Below are 24,342 nucleotides of genomic sequence, written 5' to 3' on the forward strand. Positions count from 1 at the left end.
GACAGGTTACAGGGGTGGGTGGATGAGAACAGGATGGGTTTCAACACTGACAAGTGCAAGGTGCTGCACCTGGGGAGGAAGAACCAGCAGCATACTTACAGGCTGGGGAACTCCCTTCTCATCGTACAGAGGCAGAAAAGGATCTTGGAGTCATCATTGATGCCAAGATGAACATGGGCCAGTAGTGTGGGGATGCAGTCAAGGAAGGCCAATCACACCTTGTCATGCATCCACAGATGCATTTCAATCCAGTCTAAGGAGGTGATACCCCCCCTCTATGCGACACTGGTCAAGCCGCAGCTGGCGTACTATGTCCAGTTCTGAGTGCCACACTTCAGGAGGGATGTGGACAACATGGAGAGGGTCCAGAGGAGGGCCACTCATATGATCAGGGGGCAACAGGGCGGGCCCTACGAGGAGAGGCTCAGGGACCTGAACCTGTTTAGCCTTCACAAGCAAAGGCTGAGGTGGGATTTAGTGGCCTGTTACAAACTAGTGAGAGGGGACCAGCAGGCATTGGGGGAGTCCCTGTTCTCCCGAGCACTCCCAGGAGTGACTAGGAATAACGGTCACAAGCTGGCAGAGGATAAATTCAGACTAGACATCAGGAGGCACTACTTCACTGTCAGGGCAGCTAGGATCTGGAACCAACTTCCAAGTGAAGTGGTGCTGGCTCCTACCTTGGGTGTCTTTAAGACAAGGCTAGACAAACACCTTGCTGGGGTCATTTGATCCCAGTACTCTTTCCTGCCATGGCAGGGGGTCGGACTTGATGATCTGCTGAGGTCCCTTTCAACCTTACAAACTATGAAACTAGGGCACTGACAGAAACTAGGGCACTTACAGCTCTCTGCTGTAACTCATGGGACTTTGCAGGAAGCATCATGTGTTACAGTGTTCCTCCTGGCCCAACAGACATTTGCTGCTGGGTCTGCAGGGTTGAGGGGATTGAGCTCCAGTTTGGAATAACATCATGCTGTAGTCACTCTCCCTTAGCCCCGCCCACCACCCTTCCCCACTCCAGCTCCAGCGTTGTCTTCAGAATGGGAGGGGGCGAGGAGGGAGTTCCATCTGCAGTTTGCCAAACCTGCACCGGTGGGTGGGGTGGGTGGACTGGAAGTGGAGCTGGGGGGCACAAACTGGGCAAACCCCAGATGGAACTCCCTCCCCTCCCTTCTCCCGCTCCCATTGTGAAGATAGTATAAGGGGTGGGGATTGGTTGCATCAGCCCAGCCCTGCTCCTGGTGTGTGCTCACAGACATTAATGAAAGTGCTCTGCTTTGGAGCACCTTTCTCAGAAGTCATGTAACGGAGATTCAGATTATCATGCAGCTGGGCACTTTTAAAGTGCTCTACAGCCTTGCCCTTCTCTAGGGGCAAGGCTGTAGACCACTTTCAAGGGGCCCAGCACACGAAAAATGTAACTTCTGTCCACACCTCTAATGTGGAGGGGATTTTAATTGCATTTTACAACTCTGAAACAGGAACTTATATTTACTTTGGCTACAGTGCAGATAAGAAGTAAGCACTAGTAGAGGGAGGCTCTTATGTACTTTCATGAAGTTAAAGGTTATGAGAACCTCTAGCAATTTTTGAAGTTCTGATACAGAAGGAAGCATGTAATGTGGTATGCCTGACATACAATCCACCCTAGTGGTGGCAGATGGACCTTCCTTATCCTCTTGGGTTGAGAGGTGTCCACATTTTTCCAAACTGTTTGGCTCATCACTGCTAAGTTAATTTTACTTGTGAATCACATTGCATGGTCTGGCATATACAACCATCCTGCAAGTGTCATGAGGGTTTGCAGTTCTAAAAACAGGCTGCATGTCATGAGATTTCTATGAAAGCATTCTCTAACATACACATAGAAAACTAAAAAGACAATAAACCTGTAATTATTTCATTTATAGTTAAAGGTCAGTTAACCTCCATCAAGCTGTAAGAATTTCCTGAAATTTTAATAAAGACATCTATCAGCTTTATCTTAAGCTCAAGGAGCCAAATTCAGCTTTGGAGTAACTCCACTCAAATCACTAAAGTTATACCAGGGATGAAAGTGACACAGAGTATTTGACGCTAGTTGTGCTTAATATGAATCTGACTTGTGCCATGGAGCTATTATTGCAATTCATGGCAGGAATAAAATGTCAGTGACAGAGACTATTGGTACTTTAACCATGCCATGTATCTCAATGTCAGAACTCCCTTTGTAACTGACATTTCATTGCTACCACACACAGTATTTCAACCGTAAGAATAAAATGTTAATTAGTAAGAAGTATATGACATTTGAAATTTTATATGATGGTTGTAAAATCATACCAAAACATTCCTTAAAGTGGTAATGAAGAAAATAATATTTGGATATAAATATGTCTTTAAATTTATAAAAATTACAAAGGAATTACAAAGGAGCTTTCTTTTTCTTTTTTCATCATTTTAAAATCATTCAACTCAAACTTTAGATAAAATTAAAGTAGTAAGTAAACGATATATGATAAAACTGAGATCACGTCTGAAGTGTCTGTTGAAGTTTACTGAACAGTTTAACCAATTCAGGTTGCTAATTTTGGAGGGGTGAGAGGAAGAGTGAGTGTAGAGGAAAAGACAGAAATAACCCAATTATGCATCATCTCATCTTATGGTTTTAATGGCAGGATTCTGCATTCATGCAAGTTAACTGAAAGGAAAAAAAGCTTATGCAGTATTTTCATTTTCCTTACACAGAAAAAGCCCTTGCCTCAGAAGCAAGTGAAATATAATCTTTAACATGACCCTATATAATCATTAAATCCTTATATTTTATTCAGTAAGTTAGTCATTAGAAATATCAATAGCCATTTTATTTTAGTGATGCCTGTATCAGAACATTTAGTATAATACATTTCACTTTATCTGTGTGTTGAGATAGGAAACATCTAAGAGGACAAAGAAACAACATGGGTTTAAAAAAGGGGAAATTAAAGCGTATTATGGGTGCATCTACATGTGCACTTTACTGCAAGTTGCCTAATTAGCTCCACAGTAAAGTGTCATCATCTACATGTGTGGTACTATTGGGCCACAGTAAACTAATTAACTCCATTGTTGGATAATACAGCTTGACACAAGCAGTTACATGCACTCAAATGCACATGTAGATGATGACCCAGGCTGGCGGGGGCGTGAGGGAGCTACAGTTAGCACTACACTGTAGCACCCTCATGCCCCTGTGAGCCCCTCTGCAGCATGTGGGGTCTGGGCAGAGCAGCTCCTGGCTGGCAGCTGGGGCTGCACCACCCCAGCCCAGTGTGCTGCAGTCCCAGGCACACATGAAGACACTGTGCCTGGGAGCAATAAACTGTGGCATGAACTTCAGCACAGTTTATCCAGCCTGTGCTAATTGCACATGTATGTGTGCCCTATTTTTGGCAAGATACTGCTGAAGCTTGTATTAAGTTCTAGAATACTGGTAATTCTTCATTCTCTACAATAGTATATTTCATTACTGTTGAAGCAAGATCACCTGTTGCCATAAGACTACTTTTTTTTTAAACTACATGAAGTGCATATATAAAAATGCATGTGTATTGCTGTGACACATTTACCTAAAGTAATGGGAAACTACAAATGAAAATTGTCTCTTTCACATACAAGTAACTGCTGATGTTTCTAGTTATACACCTGCAAATGAGCTTTTAGCCTTCCTTTCTGAAAACTTGACCATTACTGTCAAGTGAAAGAACTGAAAAATAAGCCATGCTTTAGATCAAGCTAATGATCTCCTTCATTGCTCTTTGGGGATTACGAGATAATCATCTGAAATTTCCTAATAGGACCTAATCCAAAGAGTTCTGTTGACTTCAATGAGATGTTTGTGGTCAGGGTTTTAGTGCACACAATTGTATTTTTCTTCTATGGCTGATAAGAACTCCTAGACTTATTCATTGTTAAAAAAGTTATTCCTTTAGGAAAAAGGTCCTGTTTTCCAGGTGCCAAACCCCTAAATGTTATCCTTCCTAATTTTTGCAATGTTTGTATATATGCAACCATGAATTCATTTCAAAATATCAAATAATTTATACTACAAACCACAGACATTCAACAGACAGCTTTACCTATTTAATAGGTATAAAGATGTCATCCTCCCATGGTCTGCCCATAACAAAGAGAAAATTAAATGCAAGTTTTTCTTTAGCTCAAGTAAAATGGGTCTATGATAGATTTGAATGTACTAGAATAGGCTCTGTCCACACTGATGGTGTATGTACCAAACTGATGCAGCCCTGGAGTTGCTGCTTCTTGACCAAGGAAAATGAGCAGGAAAATATTATGTATTCTTGTGGAAATGTACAAAGCATTTGGTTTTTATACACCCCCCCACACACACACACACATATCCGTGTATGTGTGAACAACACACACACACACGTGTGTGTGGGTGTGTGTGTGCACGCAAGTACCTTAGCTATTGACACAGTATAGTGAGTATATATAAACAAAAAGCCAACAGGATTTTGCCAAATCAAGAGTGAGTAAAGAGCTATGCAATGTCATTATAGCTGTTAGGAGAGAAATAGCACCAGGCTAGCCAACCAATCCTTAAAATATAGGCTTCTTTTGAGTTATTGTAAAATCCTTCTGGCTAGGTGGTGGCAGCAGCAAGAAAGACCAGGTTCAATTATCTATAGGTATTTCCTGAAACGGTTTAAACAAGATTGGCTCAAGTCTCTGCCCACAACCTAAAATCTAAATTATATCATATGTGCTCATAACACACTATTTCCCCCAGTCACAAGCAGTAAGTCTAATACAACTGGGTTTTCCTGGATATGTCTTCTTTTTTGGACCCCTGTGCTGCATCTTGAGGGAGGGGGACTAAAAATAAGAGCAAATGTCCAGATTTTCTGCTTTCCCAGGCTGACTGCTTGGGGCTGGGAGCAGTGAGCAAGGTGATTGATTGTCAGGGGTCATGTGCTTCTGGCATGGGCTCTGGCAAGAGAGTAAGAGATGTGGGAGCTGCTTCTGCAGCAGGGCTGAGGGAGGCAGGGGTCTGCAGGTCATGAGTGAGGGGCACCAGCAGGGCTGGGGGGCAGATCAGGGGACTGCAGGTCAGGAGTAAGGGGCACTGGCAGAACCAAGAGGGGAGCAGGGGGCTGCAGATCAGGAACGAGGGGAATGGGGGACAGGATGGGGGACAGGATGGGTGACTGTGGGTTGGGTGTGCAGGGCACTGGCAGTGCTAGGGGGCTGTGGGTCAGGAGTGAGGAGCACCAGCAAGGGATCAGGGTGTGTGGCTTGTCAGTGAGGGGCAACAGAATGGGCAGAGGCAGGGCACTGGCATGTCACTGCCCCCACCATCACCATATTCCTCCTGCACCTCCCTCCTGCCCCCTCCCTAACAGGGATTGAGGGGCACATGCAGGGCCAGGGGGTTGAGGGACCTTTCATTTTGATTACAGATTTATTTTTATTTGGGGGGGGGTAGAGAATTTGCACATTTTTTATCAGGAAAAACCAAGATCCCTGCTAATTAGATCAATTTATATTTCTAGTTATAGTTAATGCTGGTAACTTCTAAAAGTAGATAAGCAAAGCAGACACATGAAGGCACAAAAGTGACACATGCAGTCATTTAACCTTAGAACTCCAACACTCCAGTACAAAGGAATGTCCTTCTAATGGGAAAGCAACACAAAGCAATCAGATTCATGCCACCAAGCCAATAGCTTTGTGGTTCATAAGCTGTAAATTCATGTCAACTGACTCCACAGGCATGGATCATACTAAAACCAGCCCAAAATAAATTAAGGAATACCCTCTCCACTTTAAAAAGACCACATTAAGATTAATGGGGCACAAATGGCAGCTGATTTCTCCTGTTATGTAATCAGTATTTAATTTCTGCTTCTTACTGCATGTTTGTAGAACGGCACTAATTACAACACTCCCTCGGGGCTCAGCTTTCAGTTATGGGTTACAATTCTGTTAGACTCTAACTTCCAGTGCCATGAGCTGCCTTTCCCTTCTTTTGCCAGGAGGCCTTTCTGGAAATTATCCAGAATTCTCATCCTGTCTGATGTATGCCACATGTTGGATTGAAATGTAATATTTCCAAGATGCTTATTCAACCCGAGTATTAAACCTAAGCAACCTCCTAACTAGGGTTAAAAGGCAAGAGGGTTTAGATTATGGCTCAGAGCCCAACTGCCTGAACTGTACTTCTTCATGGGAATATTTTATATAGTAGTAGAAAACTTCTTTTTCCTTGGCATATAAACATTATCCCTACACTTTCTTCTTAAATTATGAAGTGGTTATAAATGCAGCATGATGTGACAATGAAAAGAGCAATATTACAATAAATTCCAGCCCTGCTTTACTTTGTTCAAAACTTAATATGACACTTTATAGGGATAAAGCTTAAGGCAGATTTTTTACCAAGTAATTTACTCCTTGTAAGTAGAAACGAGCCAAAACCAAAATAGTGATCTGAATACATCCTGGGAAGAGTTCAAACCTGGATCTGCACTCTATGGTTTGACAGAACTGTGCCTGGAAGACAGATACCATACTTTCTTACATACAAAACATTTTTTTTTTCCAAAAAATCAGCTGCTGGAAATGATAGTGGGCATCATATGCAAGAAATACAGGGAGAGCAGTTCCTGACAGTTACCAGGCAAAAGCAAAAGTAAAATCTGTGCAAGACTCACAGGGAACAGAATAGTGAGCAGGCTTAACTGCTGGCACCTGGTGGCCACCTCCAAATGAGTGTATACATTTGGTTCCCTGGGGACAACTAGCAGCAGGACACCTTGTGCTGCTGCTAATTGTCCCTAGGGAATGCCTGTGCCATGCACCCTCTGGCATGCAGCAGGTTACCTCAGGTGGGGTACGGGAGCCTGGGGGCCACCTAGCAGCCTGACCTGGGGTCCTAGAGGCCGGAGAATCTGCAGCTGCGTCACTCCTGCAGCTTGGAACTTAACCGGTGGCAGAGCATGGCTCTGGCTGGCCAGGCTCCAGTTTTCATAGAATCATAAAATAGAAGGACTGCAAGGGACCTATATGATCATCAATACTTGTCCTCTGCAATGGGCAGGAGGTGTTTGGGTGTGTGCATAAGGGGGGGCTCGCACCGGGAGGGAGGAAGGGAGGTTCCCTTGCTGTGCATGCCTCCCAACCTACCCCTACTGGGGTCTTGGGGGGAAATGGGAACAGCCACAAGGCAGGGGGCCTCCATTCCATGCCCCACCCTGCCCCAGCTCTGGGTGCAGTAGGCATGAGGCTGCTGCTGTCAAGACATTCATGTGGGTAGCCCAGGAGGATAGGGAACCCACCCCCACCACACTGGTCAAACTGTTCCCCCGACCGCCCAAGACCTGAGCATACACAACAGGGAAGTCTTCTTTCCCACACCCCCCACCCTCTGCATGAGCATCTTCACAGCAGGAGAGGCTGGCGTTCCCGGAGCTGGAGCAGGGTTGGGGGAAATGGAGCCCTCCTGCTTGTGGGCCCAGTCCAGCCCCCACTAGACCCTTCTTGGGTTCAATGGTGCTCTAACTCACGGTATTTTGTGTAAACCAGCATACAGCGCCTCTCTGGCATTCTGCCTGAACTTCTGTACACACCTTTAGTTAATTATTACAAGGAAAGATGTTTTTTCCTTCATTCTGACTTTCAAAAATACAGTTGTACATTTTATTTCAGTTTGTTCTGTATGTGAGAAAATATGGTAATAGGTAAAAAGCCACTTTTGGCCTACCAAGAGTACCCTATCTCATCTGCTAATTTTTTTTTTCAGTTGCCAAACATCAGTACCAAAAACCAGCATATCACATATGAAATAAGGAGGAATAACCATCTTTATTAAAGAAACACTGATCCAGTCTGTTGTCCCAGTCTCCCACGCCACATATAATGAACATCAGGAAAGGATGTCACCTGAATTTTAGAGTTACATAAACAAACTAATAGAGAGAAAAGGATCAAAGAGAAGCTTCATAGTGCCAATAAAATTGTTTTGGCTCTCTCAAAATATATTCAAAAAATGTATACATTTATACACCTTGTATATCATTTTATTCAAGTAAATGTAATCTAATTCAGTGCTTCTCAAAGTGGTGGTCCATGGACCACTGCCGGTCCATGAGCCACTGGTCGCCAGTCCGCAGCGAGTTGCCAGGAAAGAAAGAAATATATTTTCAGAAGCATAACATTGATATGTCATAGTGCCATAGTTCGTACATTCCAACACTCCAGGTGACGTCACGTTGCGTAAGGTGAGGAAAGAGAAAGAAACAGGCGGTCGCACATTTGTGTAGCACTGTTACACGCAGTTGCTGCCACCGGCTGAACCGGGCACCGGTCCCTGGTTCACTGGAAAAAAAATTGCCAGTCCACCACATCAGATATTTTGAGAAGCACTGATCTAATTTATGTGATGTGAAAAGAAACTGAAACAGAACTCCAAAGTATGGGTTCTTTCTCTTCTTTTATCCTGTTAAACCCCAATATCTGAGCAAAGAGCTCTTCATTTCTCTCCAGTCCTTTCTTTTATATCCCAAAACCTGGAAAAAAATTGCTCCTGAAGCATACTTCTTGGTGTTTTAAATAAACTGTGTTAATATGATGCAAATGTCATATAAAAACAGCTGCACTATTTGTTGTAATTACATATTCTAAAGACTTAAATTGTTTATTCTTTCACTGTCAATTGAATTTGCCCATGACAGCTATTTGCTTAAGGCAATAAACCACCTGGTTCATTAGACTTCCTTCTGGTTGTCAAGTTTTTGTCATGATAAACTGTATGCTTGCCTTACAGGTGGTACTGTGAAGGAAAGGAGCTTGAAAACTCACCAGACATTCAGATTATTCAGTCAGGGGATCAGCACTCATTGGTTATTGTTGACGCTTTTGAAGAAGACACAGGACGTTATTCTTGCTTTGCTTCAAACATCTATGGGACAGACTCAACTTCTGCAGAGATTTACATAGAAGGTAATATTATAAATCTTTGCAGAAAGCAATTAGTAAGATATCATTAAAAAAGTAGGATGTATTTTATATACTAGCACTAGATTTACAGGTTCTCATGGACGATCTAAAGGAAAGAACAACTCTATTCTGGATTAATCTAGTTATTACTGGGTGCATCTACATGTGCAGTGAATGCACCTGAATAAATTCTGGCACAGTTCACACTGGAGTTTATTGCTCCCAAGCCGCAGTATCTTCACATGTGTCTGGGACCACAGCACATTGAGCTCATCTGGACATGCCCTATATGGTTATCAGACCCTGATATTTTTGTGATGGTAGTATTGGACATCTGAGTGAAACCTTTATTTGAGCACACAAAACTCCAATTTATATGGCCCAGGGAATGTAGTACTCAAAAAATTTAGTCACAGATAAGGAAACCAGTAGCATACCCAGTCAGGCATCCACTTAGGGATGCTGTTTTCTTCATTTAAATCCCAGCCTCCAGATTTATTACTGGTAATTCTGTATTTATTTCAGCACAGAACTTTGCTTATTTTTACAACAAGTCTCTTAGTTTATTTTAGCTATCTAATATTCTGATCTCAGAAGCTTATACAAAAAATCCCAGTAATGAAGGGTTGTATGATCATTGCACAAATTGCTGAAAAAAGTAGGAAGCTAAGTAAATGTTTTTGCTTTTTTACAGGTGCCTCTTCATCTGAATCTGAAGGTGAAATTAGCAAAGAGGAAATGGATCAGTAAGTGTTACTTTAATTTAAATCTTCTAAATGTATTATTTAAAACAAACAAACAAAATATGGATGCAATTTTTAAGTTAAGTTTTTAGGAATGAGGTGCAAGGATTTTGTGGTTGATATCTTTTATTAGACCAACTGCATAGTTGGGATAGACCAAGATAAGCTTTTAAATGCAGCACGTTGTATACAGTGTCTGCATGTACAATGATTGCTTGCACACATCTACAGTGATTGTTTACAAACAATGCTGAAAGGTATAAATATGAATATAAATGTCTGTAAGCTGCAATACATTAAATGAACTGCAAATTCATGCAGAATAAAAATTTCAGATTTCAGATGTAAAGAGAAATTTTTTAGTAGAAATGTAAACCAGTATATTAATTCCTTTAACTTGATGTTTTGACCAAATACAGGTATTCAGTTTCCTTAAATGTTATTTCCAAGTTCTACTTCAGATAGAATTTAGTAAAGTTTTCTCCAGTTATAGATAACAAAAAAGTGACATGCCAGGAAGTCTTCACTCTGTTGCAGAAAGTGATTATACAAGGACTAGTTATATTTAAAGTCAGGGAATTAGCATTTGTAAGATACCCTTCAGAGATCTGTAACAGCAGTATGAGATAGAAAAGTTCGTGTTTTATTAGGAAGGTCCAGAAAGCCAACAATATGTCATACCTATTTAGGTAAAAGCTTAGAAAATGATTCAGCTCTTTCATAGTGAAATCCATCATCTTTCACATTTAGATTCTGATTCAATACTATTCAAATCAATGTCAGTCTTCTCATTAATGGATATGGTGGAATCAGATTGAATCAGATCGAAAACCAGAGCAGTCAGAGCTTTATGCTGAATGCCTTCAAGTGAATTAATTTAGCATCAAAGGCAAGAAGTCCTGAAAAAACTCCCAAATTGTTTTAATCAAAGGGACTCAAGCTAGTTTTCTAGTTTTCATGAGATGGGTTTGCATCTCTGGGAATTTCATTTTGATTTTAAAATTCAAAGCCAAGTTTGGACAAACCTGTTCTGTTTTTCCCTTATTTTAGGCAGAAACCAGGAAAACCTTACCTTCACATGGTTCACACTCACACTCATGAAAAACCCTAGGCTAGCTTGAATCGTGAGTTTTGCCAAAATGTTAGACTTATAATGTAGCCCACAATCAGAAGAGTTTTATTAGGCTCAAGGTTGTATAATGAAAACATGGCACAACACTAGCAATGTCTTCTTTAAATGTCTCACATATAACACAGTTCTTCTCATTCATAAGGTTAATGAAGACGTAGATAGTTTATCCATTTGTGCTATTTCATAGATTTCATAGGTTTCATAGACATTATGGCTGGAAGGGACCTTGAAGTTCATCAAGTCCAGCCCCAAGCTCCAAGGGCAGGAAGTCAGCTAGGGTAAAAGGATCCCAGCAAGGTAAGCATCCAATCGTTTCTTGAATGAGTCCAGTGTAGATGCCTGCACCACTTCAGGAGGGAGTCTATTCCAGACCTGGGGAGCTCAGACAGTAAAGAAGTTTTTCCTTTTGTCCAGCCTAAAATGGTCACAGAGGAGTTTATGACCATTGGTCCTTGTTATCCCTTGGGGCACTCTGGTGAACAGATGTTCCCCCAGATCCTGATGCACACCCCTTACGAACTTATAGGCAGCCACCAGGTCACCCCTGAGCCTGTGCTTTTCCAGGCTGAAGAGTCCCATGGCTCTCAGCCTCTCATCTTAAGGCCTATTCTCTTGCCTCTGATCATGCACGTGGTTCTCCTCTGGACTCTCTCAAGCTTCTCAACATACTTCTTGAATTGTGGAGCCCAGAATTGGATGCACTACTCCAGCTGCGGCCTCACCAAGACTGAGTACAGCGGGAGGATGACATCCTGGGATTTGCTAGAGAAGCATCTATGGATGCAAGCTAGAGTTTTGTTTCCTTAACCAGCTGTGACATCACATTGGTGGCTCATATTCATCCTGTGGTCAATCATGACCCCCAAGTCTCTTTCAGCCATGGTGCTAGCAAGCATAGCACTCCTAAGCCTATAAGCATGCTGCGGACTTTCCCCCCTCCTCCCCCCCGAGGTGGAGTACCTAGCATTTTTCGGTATTAAACATCATTAGGTTTATATCCACCCATTTACAAAGCTTATCCAACTCAGCCTGGATCACTAGCCTATCCTCAGGTGTGGACACTAAGCCCCAAAGTTTAGTGTCATTGGTGAACTTGGCCAGTGCACTTCTGACACCAATGTCCACATTGTTTATAAAGATGTTAAAGAGAACCAGTCCAAGGACAGAGCCTTGGGGGACACCATTGGTCACGAAGCGTCAGAATGATTCGCTTCCATTGACTACTACTCTCTGGGTCTGACCTCGGAGCCAATTTCCCAGCCATCAGACTGTGGTGTAGCCAAAGCCACAGTTGGCCAATTTTTCCATGAGGAGATCATGGGATGCCAGATCAAAGGCTTTTTTAAAGTCCAGATATATGATGTCAATCTCTTCTCCCTTGTCCAGGTGATATGTCATCTGGTCATAGAAGGAGATAACATTGGTCAGGCAAGACCTACCCACGAAAAACCCGTGCTGGCTGTCCCTCAGGATGTTGCCATCAGCCAGCTTATCAAGAAGAGTCTCTCTGATAATTTTCTCCAGAATCTTACTGGGGATCTACTTTCCACCCTTTCTTGAAGATTGGTACTACATTGGCCTTCTTCCAGTCTTCAGGTACTTCACCTGAGCACCACAAGTTTTCGAATATTTTTGCCAATGGTTGGGCTATGACACCTACCTCCAGGGAAACTATTTGCAGCCTCCAGGGAAACAGTTATTTCCCTGACTATACTAGGTTGCTTACCTAAATTCAACTTCTAAGTTTAAGTGGCTTGTGAATGATGAGATGCTGGGATGGATGGAGCATCCCACAGAAGTGCAGGGGGCTCCCCAGCGTGCTCAGCAGCAGACCTGGAAGTGAATCAGAAGCACTTCTGGTCCACTTCCGGATTCTTCTTCGAGCATGTGGGGGCCCTGTTGCAATATGGCTGAGTATGGACGTGGGCCTTTACATCCCGTTCACATTCACTGGTTTCCCTCTTTCAAGGCCAGTGCCGGCCAACTCAAACGAGTCAGTCTTTCTCTCTATTATCTCTCCTGTCATGACTTTGATGACCTAATTAATGTGGGAAGGGGTGATGACTTCCTGACCCAGTGTTGGCCATCACCTGCCCAGTGCTGGACCCAGTATACTTAACGAAACAAAACTTCTTGGTGTAAGAAGCAAAATTACAGGCAATTTGCCATCCATCCAGTGGTGCTTGTCCTGGCTGCAGAGGACTCAGATGCAGGCTCTCCCTTCCCGGTTCCTTTATCCATAAATGCTTGATCACCAAAGCTGTGATCAAATGTTTCCTTCTCCTTTTTTTTTCTTCAGTAATTGATGCCGTGCCGGCTTAATTGACTGTACACGGCAGCGAATTAATGCAGGAGAGATGGCTTCCCTTGAGTATGTGAGCTCCTCCAATCTCTCAAGACCATACAGGTCCTTTGCCCCATTTCCGGGGACTTCAGTCCTGAGCACCAGACAGGCATTCACACTATCTGCATGCCCTGACTCTGTCTCTCCTACTGTCCCGCGTCGTCCCCACTCCCGGGACCAGAAATAACCCTGGGCTGTTTAATGAGCCCAATCCGCTTCACCCAATAAGGTGATAAAATGGTGCCAGGGAGAACCAGGAGCTACCATCAGGGTGTTGCCACGCCACTGCAGTTGGGCAGACTTCTCTGGCCAAGGGTCTGCTCTAGGTATGTAACTTTGTCCTTTTCACATGCCTTCCTCCTTAACTCGCCATTAGGCGTATCTTCCTTTTGGATCGATGGGGAGGGCCTTATCTCTGAGGGGCCTGGTTCAGCTGACTCTTCTTCATAACATCTTGAAAAGAATTTGGCAACCATATTATTTCTTCCCAGCTTATACACAATGTTAAAGTGAAAAGGCTGCAAGGTCAAAGCCCATCGGGTGATACTCACATTGTCAGTCTGCTTAGTCATCAGCCACCTCAGCAGGGCATGATCAGTAATTAGGGTAAACTCATGCCCTAGCAGGTAATATAAAAAATAGTCGACACCCCCTTTGATGGCCAAACACTCCTGCTCAACCATCACATACCTCTCTCCTGTGGATTCTGCTTCCAGGTGGCATAGGCTACAGGCCAGAGAACTCCACTAACTTCTTGCAAAAGAACAGCCTAATGCTCTATCCAAAGCATCCGTCTGTAGGGTAAAAGGTGATTCCAAGTCCGGAGTCTCCAACACTGCCTCATGACAGAGGGCTTTTTTTGTCTTCTCAAATGTCTACCTTATTCCCTGCATCCCATTTAAGGGGGCCCTTACTCTTCCCTTGCAGTAAGTCGGTTAAGGGCACTGCAATTTCTGCAAATTGGGGTATAAATTGATGATAATACCCTGCTAGGCCTAACAACACCCTCAGCTGTTTGAAGTTCTGGCAGGAAATATAATTACATAAGGCTTCTACCTTGTCAGCTAACAGGCAAATATGTCCCTGACCTACCATAAACCCTAGGTATTTCATCTCGGCCTTACCCAGGACACATTTATTTGGGTTAGCCGTGAGCCCAGCTTGGCGTAATTCCTGCAGCACTGCCTTAACTGCGTCTAGGTGCTCCTCCCAACCTTGCATATAAATAATAATATTGTCTATGTATATGGCCGGTGTATTGTTGAAGTGGGACCAACACCCACTCGATTAACCTTTGAAAGGTAGCTGCCACCCCAAGTAGCCCGAAAGGCATCCATCTAAATTCATACAAGCCCCACAGAGTGCCAAATGCCATCTTGGCTCTATCTTCCCTCCACAGTGGCACCTGTGACACCCTTTTGCCAAATTCAGGGTTGAGATAAACCTGGCCTGTCCCACTTTCTCCAGCAGCTCACTAATCTGAGGCATGGGAAAAGCATCAAATTGCAATATAGCCTTCACTTTCCTGAAGTCCACACATAGCCGCAATGACCCATCAGGCTTAATCACCACCACAATGGGGCTGTGCCATGGACTTTGGGACTCCTGAATGATGCCCTGTTCTAACATTTTATTAATTTTCATCCAAATAGCCTCATCTCTATAGCGGGGAATCCTCCTCCATTTTTATCTGACAATCTGTCCCACAGGAGTTATTATCTGATGAGTTATCCCTCTAGCACACCCTGGAACCTCACTAAAAATGTCTTGAAATGCATCCACCAAAGCCCTCAACTGTTGTTGTTGCTGAGGACTGAGTTGAACCCCAACCAAGACGATTATCCCCTCGGCACTCTGCTTTGGGTCCACCCCCACATCCTGACCAAACTCCCCGATCGGTGGAGAGGGGTCAATCAATAGACCCTCCTGGTCCCTCCACTCCTTAAGATTAACATGATATATTTGCCTTTCTTTGCTATGCCCCGGTTTATATACCTCATAATTAACAGGGCCAACTTGCCAAACCAACTCAAAAGGCCCTTGCCAACACCTTAGGAGTTTGTTCTCAGTATCTGGGAGTAACACCAAGACCTTATGGCCTACTTGAATGCTCCTTCCCTGAGTCTTCTTGTCATAGGGAGCCTTTTGAGTACTCTATGCTACCTTCAAGTGTTCATGCAACAGCTCTACCACCCTCTGCAAGCGCTGCCTTAATTCTTGCACATACTCTATGTGGTTCATGCCCTCCTGAGGTACTTCTTCCCAACCTCCCTCACCATGTCTAACAAGTCCCTTGGACAATGTCTGTATACTAAATCAAATGGGGCACACCCCAAAGATGACTGTGGGGTCCCCCGTGCCACAAACAACAGCAGTGGAATCATCAGGTCCCACTTACGGGGCTCAGCTTGCACACACCCCCACAACATATTTTTCAAGGTCCCATTAAACCTTTCCACTAACCCATTGGTTTGGGGGGGTATACAATTGTACGCAGTTGTTTAATGTGTAGTACCCTGCACAGACTCCACAGAACCCCTGACATAAAATTAGACCCTTGGTCCATGACAATTTCCTTGGGAATGCTTACCTGAGCAATCCATTTGAGAGGTTCTTCCGCTACCTAGGACCCAGTGACAGTTCACAAGGGGACTGCCTCAGGGAACCAGGTCACATAATCTATGATAACCAATAAATACTGATGTCCTGCAGAACTTTTAGGCAGGGGACTCACCACATCCAGCGCAATAAGGGAGAACTCAGCTCCTATCATGGGTAAAGGTTGTAAAGGTGCTTGAGCTGGCTTATGCGTGCTTACCCTCTGACATGCCGGGCAAGCCCGGCAGAAATTCTTCACCTGCTCGTATATCTTGGGCCAGAAGCACCATTTTGTTAATCGGGCTTCTGTCTTGTTATACCCCATATGTCTGCCCAAGGAGTTATCATGGGCCAACCACCTAAATCGATATGGTATTAACAATTTAGCTACCTCCTTACCATCTCGGGACCCTCTCTTTATCCTATAAAGCAACCCCCTCCTGACCTCAAATCTGGGCAGACTTGCATAACATCCTGGGTCCACCACTTCCTCATCATTTTTCGCCAACTCAGTCTCTTTGATGATCCAGAACTCCTTCTCTACCTCTTGCACATTCTGGAATGACCTACTACAGAATAGCCATTCCATGTCGAAGCCTTCCTCCACTGGATCATCCTCCTCACTCCCTAATAGGCTGGCTTCGTCTACCCTGTCTCCTCTCATGATGTTTAATACCTCATAGATTTCTCTCCAGTCCCAGCCCAGAATCATCAGGTATGGTAAATCATGGGCCACTCCAACAGGTATTTCCCTAGTGGTCTCCAATACAGTAATCTGATGCACCTTCTGGGAGTAGTAAATGCTTTGTCCATGCATGCACGTCATCTGGATCAGAGTGGCCTTCTGCACATATTCACCAGGTGCTAGGGTCTCATGTATAAATGTGTGGGCGTACCCAGTATCTATGATGGCTTCAAACCTCTCACCTCCAACCCATGCCTCCACTACTGGCCGTGGCAATAGGCCACTTTTAATCTCCTTCCCTATGCTACAGTCCATGGACTCCACACTTCCAGATTTCCTGGGGCCCAGAGTGGTACTCAAGTCTTCGGAGAATGTACCACCTTAGGTACTGTCCACATCAAATTGGTGCAGTCTCGGGACATGTGCCCTGCCTTCCCACCTCGGAAACAGATCACTGAGTTGCTGTTGGGTCTCCAATGGTCTCATATCTCTCTACTCCCTGGAGTTCTCAGCCAACTGCAGTGCCTCGGCTGAAGATACCAGCCAATGGTATCAGACCCAATTCTCGATTTCCTCATCTAGGTCGTTCAGAAACTGTTCTAGTAAGATCCGGTCCCAGATGTCATTCTTTGAACTTTCCACTGGCTTCAACCATTTGGTTACCAGGTCAGATAGACATTGCAGCAGAGCCCATGGCTCCTTTTCCTCTTTCTGGCCCTGAACACCTGCCAGTAGGTTTCTGGATTAATATCCAGGCAATAAAGGATTTCTCTCTTCACCTTATCATTATCCATGGCTTCACCTCGTGCCATAGCTCCATAGGCTGCTTGAGCTTTTCCTATTAGTAACACTCCCAGCTGTCCAACCTAGAGGGATTTTTCAAGCCCAGCCATCGACACGGCTCACTCAAAACTTTCCAAGAATACCTCTGGATCATCATGTACTCTTGGGTACTCACAGTTCCATGGCATTCCTCCAGTGCCATGCTTGTTGTTGGATCCAATTTTCCTCCAGGGCAAGCTGATGAGCCAATTGCTGTTGTTGTTGCTGGAGAACTTGTCCCATCAAATGAAGTGTCTGCTGGATAGGGTCTGCTCCAGCTGGCACCGCTGCCATTGATACCTCTCCATATAGTCAGCTTCCCCTTGTCCATCATCAGTCTTCTCGGCCAATTGCACCACTTAGTCACGATATGACTCGTATGGATGTGGGCCTTTACATCCCATTGACATTCACTGGTTTCCCTCTTTCAAGGCCGGTGCCGGCCAACTCAAATGAGTCCATCTTCTTCTCTATTATCTCACCTGCCACGACTCTGAGGACCTAATTAATGGGTGAAGGGGTGATGACTCCCCGACCCAGTGTTGGCTGTCACCTGCCCAGTGCCAGACCCAGTATACTCAATGAAAAAAAACTTCTGGCATAAGAAGCAAAATTACAGGCAACTTGCCATCCGTCCAGTGATGCCTGTCCCAGCTGCAGGGGACTCAGATGCAGGCTCTCCCTCCCCAGTTCCTTAACTCATAAATGCTTGATTGCTGAAGCTGCAATCAAACGTTTCCCTCTCCTTTTTTTTTTCTTCAGTAATTGATGCCACACTGGCTTAATTGACCGCACACGGCAGCCAATTAATACAGGACTGCCGGCTTCCCCTGAGGATGTGAACTCCTCTGAACTCTCAAGACCATGCAGGTATACAGCCCACCTGGCTGGTTCCAGGGGGTCTACATGAGCATTAGATCTGGGAGCAGTTTACTCATAAGTAAATTACTAGCAAGTAAATGCTTTTGGGCAGGTGTCTACATGTGTAGGGAACCAGGATCAGATTTGCTGCTAATGGCAGCAAATTGCTCCCGCTTCCTGGGGCCCTGCAATGGGCCCCTGCTGCCACCAGGGGAAGCTCTATGCACAAAGTACTGCGCCAGGCACCAATTGCATCCTGCACAGGGCTGAGACACTGTCCCCTATCATGCGGGTGCTGCCTGCTGCCGGGCAGGGACAATGTCTCCCTGCCCCAGCAGCAGGGAGCTCTTGGCCCCAGCATCCTAGTCAGGGCCAGGGGACTTAGAAGGAGCTGCAGGGAAGGGGCATGTCCCAGTCCCCAGTCCTGATCTGCCAGTGGGGCAGCTAGCAGCTAGCTCACTGCTAGCTGCCCCACCAGTAGATCAGGGCAGAGAGCTGGGACCTGTCCCACCACTGCAGCTGTTTCCAAGCCATGTGCCTCAATCACCTGATTGGGGTCTGGGACTGGGACCTGCCCCTGACTGGGACAGTTCCCAGCCCTTGCTCCATGATGGTGGGGCAGGGACTGGAGAACCTGTCCCCCACCCAGCTCCGCGATCGCAGAACTGAGGAGCCTGTTCCCTGCTCAGCTGTGTGACTGTGTGGGCTACAAAGGACCAACTCACAGGATCATAATACATTCTAAGTTATTGTACAGGATGTAAAGTTACCAATAAAATCTTAAATGCAAACTTTGAGTTATATGGGGTACTGATCACCTGAGCATGCACGTGCACACACACACACACACACATGCACTCACTCATTCAAACCCATGTAATTTAAACCCATGTAGTATAGTGTATAGTAGCTGCTGTAATGATTGTGAGAGCACTGGTGTCAGTATATCTACCTATCCAAGGCCCTGGACTCTGCTGTCAATGGTCAGCTTCCTTCAAGGCAATGTCTTCTCCAGAAAGGGGTTGCCTGCTTGTCCTTCTGTCTCACGAGGTCAGGTGCTGGATGAGAGGGTGCCACTGAGGGTCACACTTCACTGCCTTTTATCCTTTTCTGACACACTTGTGTGATCCCCTAGCATCATCTTGGCTGCCCAATCTGGAGGTTGCTGTCCCACATGGATCTTAAGTAGTGCATGACAGCTGTCAGTCACAGGGGTCTCTGCACGCTGGTACCTGAAGTTTCGGGAGTTCGCCCTTCACTTCTTGACTTAATGGCTGTATTGTTATGAGTACAGGAATAGTTAACAGGGTGGGTGCGCAGTCCCAGGAATCAGTTCCTTGGCTTGATTAGCCTAAAATGGCTTGTACAGTAGAGTTTTGTAATGCTAAGTTTCTCTAGATAGGTGATTGTCAATTAACAGCCAGAGGCTCTTGCTTTGTCTTCAGTTATCTACTGACTCATCATACATACTCAAGGGGGACCAGCCCAATACAGCAATACAATTCCAGTGATTACAATTCCAATGAATTCTTACAATAATAGTTCTAGTAATACAAGGTATGACTTTAATTTAAAGAAAAATACATTTGTTAAATAATTAAAAGGTATAAAATATAAAATACTGAATGCCCGGGTAAAGATGAGACAGATGAAATATAAACGTGCACTGTGAAGTAGTGAGAATCAAACACCCGGGACAGTAAGTGAATTAGGTTACATGCAATAGACTGATTTAGCATAAGCTTTAGAGAGATATGGGAAATTTACTTTGGGAAATAGTTTTTAAGCAAAGGGGGAATGTGTTCACCAGGACATATTTACAGCCATGTTTTCAATGTACCTTGGCTTGTCTTGTCTATTACAGGCATTGCTTTAAAGTGGGTATTTTAGTTCTTTTGCTTTCTTTAGTGACACTGAATTTAATTGATATGTAGATGTAGTTTGTAGGTTTCTCCTACAGAAAGCTACTTCAGCTTTCTGGTTTGCTCTGACCCTTGCCACACCCACGCAATGAGTGTGCTAGGTCTCTGCCAGTACTTAGAAGGAAAAAGAAATGCACAAATTGGGGGGTGCAAGCAAGAAGGAGCTTCTTGTTACAATTGCGTAGCTGGGTGCGAACAGGCTGCGATCATGGAGCTGAGCAGGGAACAGGCTCCCCAGCCCCAACCAGCAGGGAGCTCCCCATGCCAGCTCCTTGACTGTGGAGCCAGCAGTGCTAGTTCCATGGTCCCAGCCCCTGCTCCCTGATCATGATCTCAGAGCGTGGAGCTTAGAGCTCCCTGCTGCAGGAGCAGAGACATAGTCCCCACCTGGACTCCAGTGGCAGAGCCCACCCTGGCAGCAGGCAGGTCCCAGGGGCAGGGACCAATCTTCAGCCCCCTGGGGGCTGGCTGAGTGGGAGTGGATTTGTTCCTGGTCAGGTATCTACATGAGCGCTACTGCGCAGTAACTAATCACAAGTAAATTTGCTATTTGCATTTGCATGTAACAAATTTACTTATGATTAGCGAGGTTTACTGCACAGTAAGAATGTGCACATGTAGACGCGCGCACTTACTGTGCAGTAACTGTGCTACTGTACAGTAAAGCATCTCATGTAGATGCACCCTGCATGTTGTTTTTTGTAAGCATGTATGGTTAAATTAGCTATGAGAGATTACTTTGGTATCTGTAATTCCATATTGCAATGTAAAACTTACTCTACATCAGTTTAAATTAAGCCAAGAACAATGTTGTTCATAATATAATATTGTAATACTATATGCATTCAAGGATATCATTAATATGAGATTAAATTACCTATGTAATTTTTCATCAGAGAAGCATTATAATTAGAATTAGAATTAGAATTCACGTTAGAATTCTTTTTACTTAATATTTCACAGGGTCCAGAAACCAGCTGATGTGTCTTCGAATGTGCCATCTCCTGTTACAAATGCTACCACTACCCATCAAGAGCCACCTAAAGTGCCATCTCCAGTGGTTTGGCCTGTGTCAATACCTGTCCAGCAGGTAAGGAAGACACTACTCTTCAGGGATTATTTTAATAAAGAACAAAATGTTAGGAGTGCCTCTTTGGCCAAATTTTACATAAAATTCTCTTGTTTTCTGGAATTTAGAGAATTCTGGAATCTAGCAGTAGTTGCCTACACACAAGGATGCTATGACTGCCAGCTAAGTGTAAACACAGAGCAAAGAATGGAAACTTTTGCTCCCAGAGTACAAGCATCTATAAGCTACTGAGCAAAAGCAGCAGCTGCACTAACTTAGCCAGCAGAGGGAATCCAAGTGCACTCCAGACATTCCTTCTAGTAAAGGGCAGTTGCATGTAGAAGTCCATGCATTAAAGTCTTCACAGTGCACACTGACTTGCTCATATTCAGGAGTGACATGCATATCATAATGTAGCCTAAGAGTTCTCTTTTCTCTAAGAGAACTCTTAGGGTACATATGTGTGTGTGTATGCATATGAGTGTGTGGTGTGTGTACACACACACATATGCATACACACACATACATGCGTGTGCACATGTGCACAAGTATGTGCGTGTGTGTGTATTTAGGATAACATTTTCATATTCTTATTTAGAGTTTTTCTGATTAATTTTAGCTGACATTTTTCCCTCTTGTTGAAGGAGATCAGAATATTCACTTTTAGATGCAAACTCTTTCCCTCATTAAAATAAACAATTAGCTGTTTCATTTATTAAAAAATTGAGGAGATACAAATTAATTTTTGATGAGTAATTTCCTTGAAATGTTCAGTCTAAGTTTATTTTCCTATTTTTTGCTATGAGTAAAAGAGAGCTATTTATGTAGCCTGACATTTTTTTCCACCCAGTTAGTAGTACATTGTACCTATAGAATATAGAAGACAACTTCCATGAAATAGAAATGGTGGAATTTTATTTACTACATTTTATGGCTTTGAAAGGTGAGCAAAAACTAAACCAGAAAAACCTGGTTGAATTCAGTCCCAGTTTGCAATGATAGAGTGCTTGTACATGTGATGGGGGTTAATCCCCAAGCTTTTATTTTATGTCCTCTAAATTGAAATGGTGGGTTTTTAATTGAAACCCACCATTTCAATTTTTCCATCGTGTTATAGCAAGGAGCCCGATCCTTTCTTTTTTTTGTTCAGAACTGGAGCCTACCCGCAGCCAGAGGGGGAGCTGCCAGTCAGCCAAGCAGGCCCTGAGCTGCAGGCGGCCCTGGTCCTTCCCTCTGTGGTACCGTTGCCCTCCAGGGCTGCTAGCAATCTGGGAGCTGCCCCAGCTTGGAGGCAGAACCTGGCCTGATCAAACTGTTCCCCATGCTCACCTGCTGGAAGCCTGCTGGGCACTGCTCTCCAGGAGGGCTCAGAGAACAGATGGATCAGGCTGGGTGCTTCCTTCAAGCCGAGGCAGCACCTGCCCGCTGGCAGCCTACCTGGAAAGCCCTGGGGGGTGCTGCCAATGCAGAGGGAAAGACCGCCCCCCCCCCCCACAGCTCAGGGGCCACTTGGCCCACCAGCAACTCCCCCTGTCACAGGCACACCCTACCGGGAAAAAAAACAAAGTTCTAGTCTCTTGCTATCTTCAGCAGTTGCCTGCTGAAGGCAGAAGTGGCACGGGGCCTTATATTACTTTTTTTATTATTTAGTGGACTCTCCCACAGCCGGGGGCAAACTAGCAGCAGGCCAAGTGGCTCCTGAGCTGCGGGGATCCGTAGTCCTTCCCTCCATAGCAGAGGCACCCCCTGGAGCCACCCAGGTGGGCTGCTAGCAAGCAGGTGCTGTCCCAGCTCGGAGGCAGCACCCAGCCAGATCCAACTCTTCCCTGAGCCCGCTGGGGCTTCCAATGCCGCATGCACTGTCCCTGTCACCTTCCTGGCATCTAGGACTGCCCAGAAATGGGCTGGCTTGCCCCTGGAGCAAACAGGGAAAGTGGTGGAGATGGTGCACAGTAGGGCTGTGCGAAGCTTTGGTCCTTGATTCAATTCAGGGAAGATTCAGCCTGAGTCAGTGGCTGAATCTCTGAATCCAAATCAAATCAGAGGACCCTTTAATCTCTCTGAATTGAATCAGAACCCTCCAAATCAATTTGGAGATATTCAGCAATTCAGACAATAGACACAGTTTTAAATGTTTTTTCTACATACCTCTAGGTAGCAGGTGGCCTGTGAATGCTGAGATGGTGGGGAGGATAAAGCATCCCACGGGGGCTCCCCAGCGCGCTTGACAACAGACCCAGAAGTAGACCAGAAGCACTTCTGGTTCACTTCTGAGTCTGCCACAGAGTGCACTCCCCCCACCCCTGCACACCTCCAGCTCGGTGCCTGGTGCTTCCTGGGACTGGGGGGGCACCCCAGATCCCCCCCATGGCTGATCACCAAGCCAGGGGAGGTGCAGGGGGGCCCCTGCATGCTCAGCGGAGAACCCAGAAGTGGACCAGAAATAGTTCCAGTTCACTTCCGGGTTCGCTGCTGAGTATGCAGGGGGTCCCCCCCACATTCCTGTGGGATGCTCCATACAGCCCAATATTGCAGCATTCATGATCCATGCCCAGTACCTTGAGGTATGTAAAAAAATATTTAAAGCTGTGTCTATGGCCGAACCATAAATTCTCCAAATCAGCATCGAATCTTCAGATTCAGGTTTGGCCAAATCGAAGCGGGGACAGTGATCTGAATCAATTAATCAAATCACTGCCCCTGATTCAGGCTGAATCCAAATCCAAATTGAATAGGGCCCATTTTGCATACCCCTAGTACACAGGGTGCTGGAAGCCCACCAAGCCCACCAAGCCCACGCTTCCCCAAGACCACCCAGGCTTCCAGCACCCTGCCCACTATTCCTGCAGCCTTTTCCGACTACACTTATGGCTGTCAAGCAAACAGGGTTTCCATTCTATGATCCTGTCAAGCAATGCAGAGAGAAGAACATTTCTAAGATTAAACTGGTGGGTTTTCATTCAAACAGCATTGCTTGGGAAACTGTCTCAATACATTTTTTAATCTCCAGACTCCAAAAACTTATAGTATTCATCTTTTTTTTCCCTAAGACTTCAAGGGCCATATTTCCAGAAGTAACTTTTTCCTTGGCATTCTTAAATTTGAGTTAAACACACATTGGATATATGCTAGTGCAAAATGTTTGCCAGCTGTTTTGTTTCAATGCTGTTTCAATTTGTTTCAA

General features: G+C 44.8%; 1 protein-coding gene across 3 annotated transcripts in view; it reads left to right on the top strand.

The window, feature by feature from the left end:
• The window catches only part of MYPN (myopalladin), a 90,026-nt gene that overhangs the window by 7,724 nt on the left and 57,960 nt on the right, over positions 1-24,342 (top strand). For 2 of the 3 annotated variants that reach the window (XM_019538482.1, XM_019538483.1), the window contains exons 2-4: positions 8,810-8,985; positions 9,677-9,728; positions 21,053-21,179. In XM_019538482.1, coding sequence (XP_019394027.1) covers positions 8,810-8,985; positions 9,677-9,728; positions 21,053-21,179 — 355 coding nt within the window. The remainder of the gene's footprint in view (positions 1-8,809; positions 8,986-9,676; positions 9,729-21,052; positions 21,180-24,342) is intronic. The other variant, XM_019538484.1, reaches the window with a different exon arrangement.

The sequence above is a fragment of the Crocodylus porosus genome, unplaced genomic scaffold (assembly GCF_001723895.1).
Source record: "Crocodylus porosus isolate Cpor-Errol unplaced genomic scaffold, CroPor_comp1, whole genome shotgun sequence".
Lineage (NCBI taxonomy): Eukaryota > Metazoa > Chordata > Crocodylia > Crocodylidae > Crocodylus > Crocodylus porosus.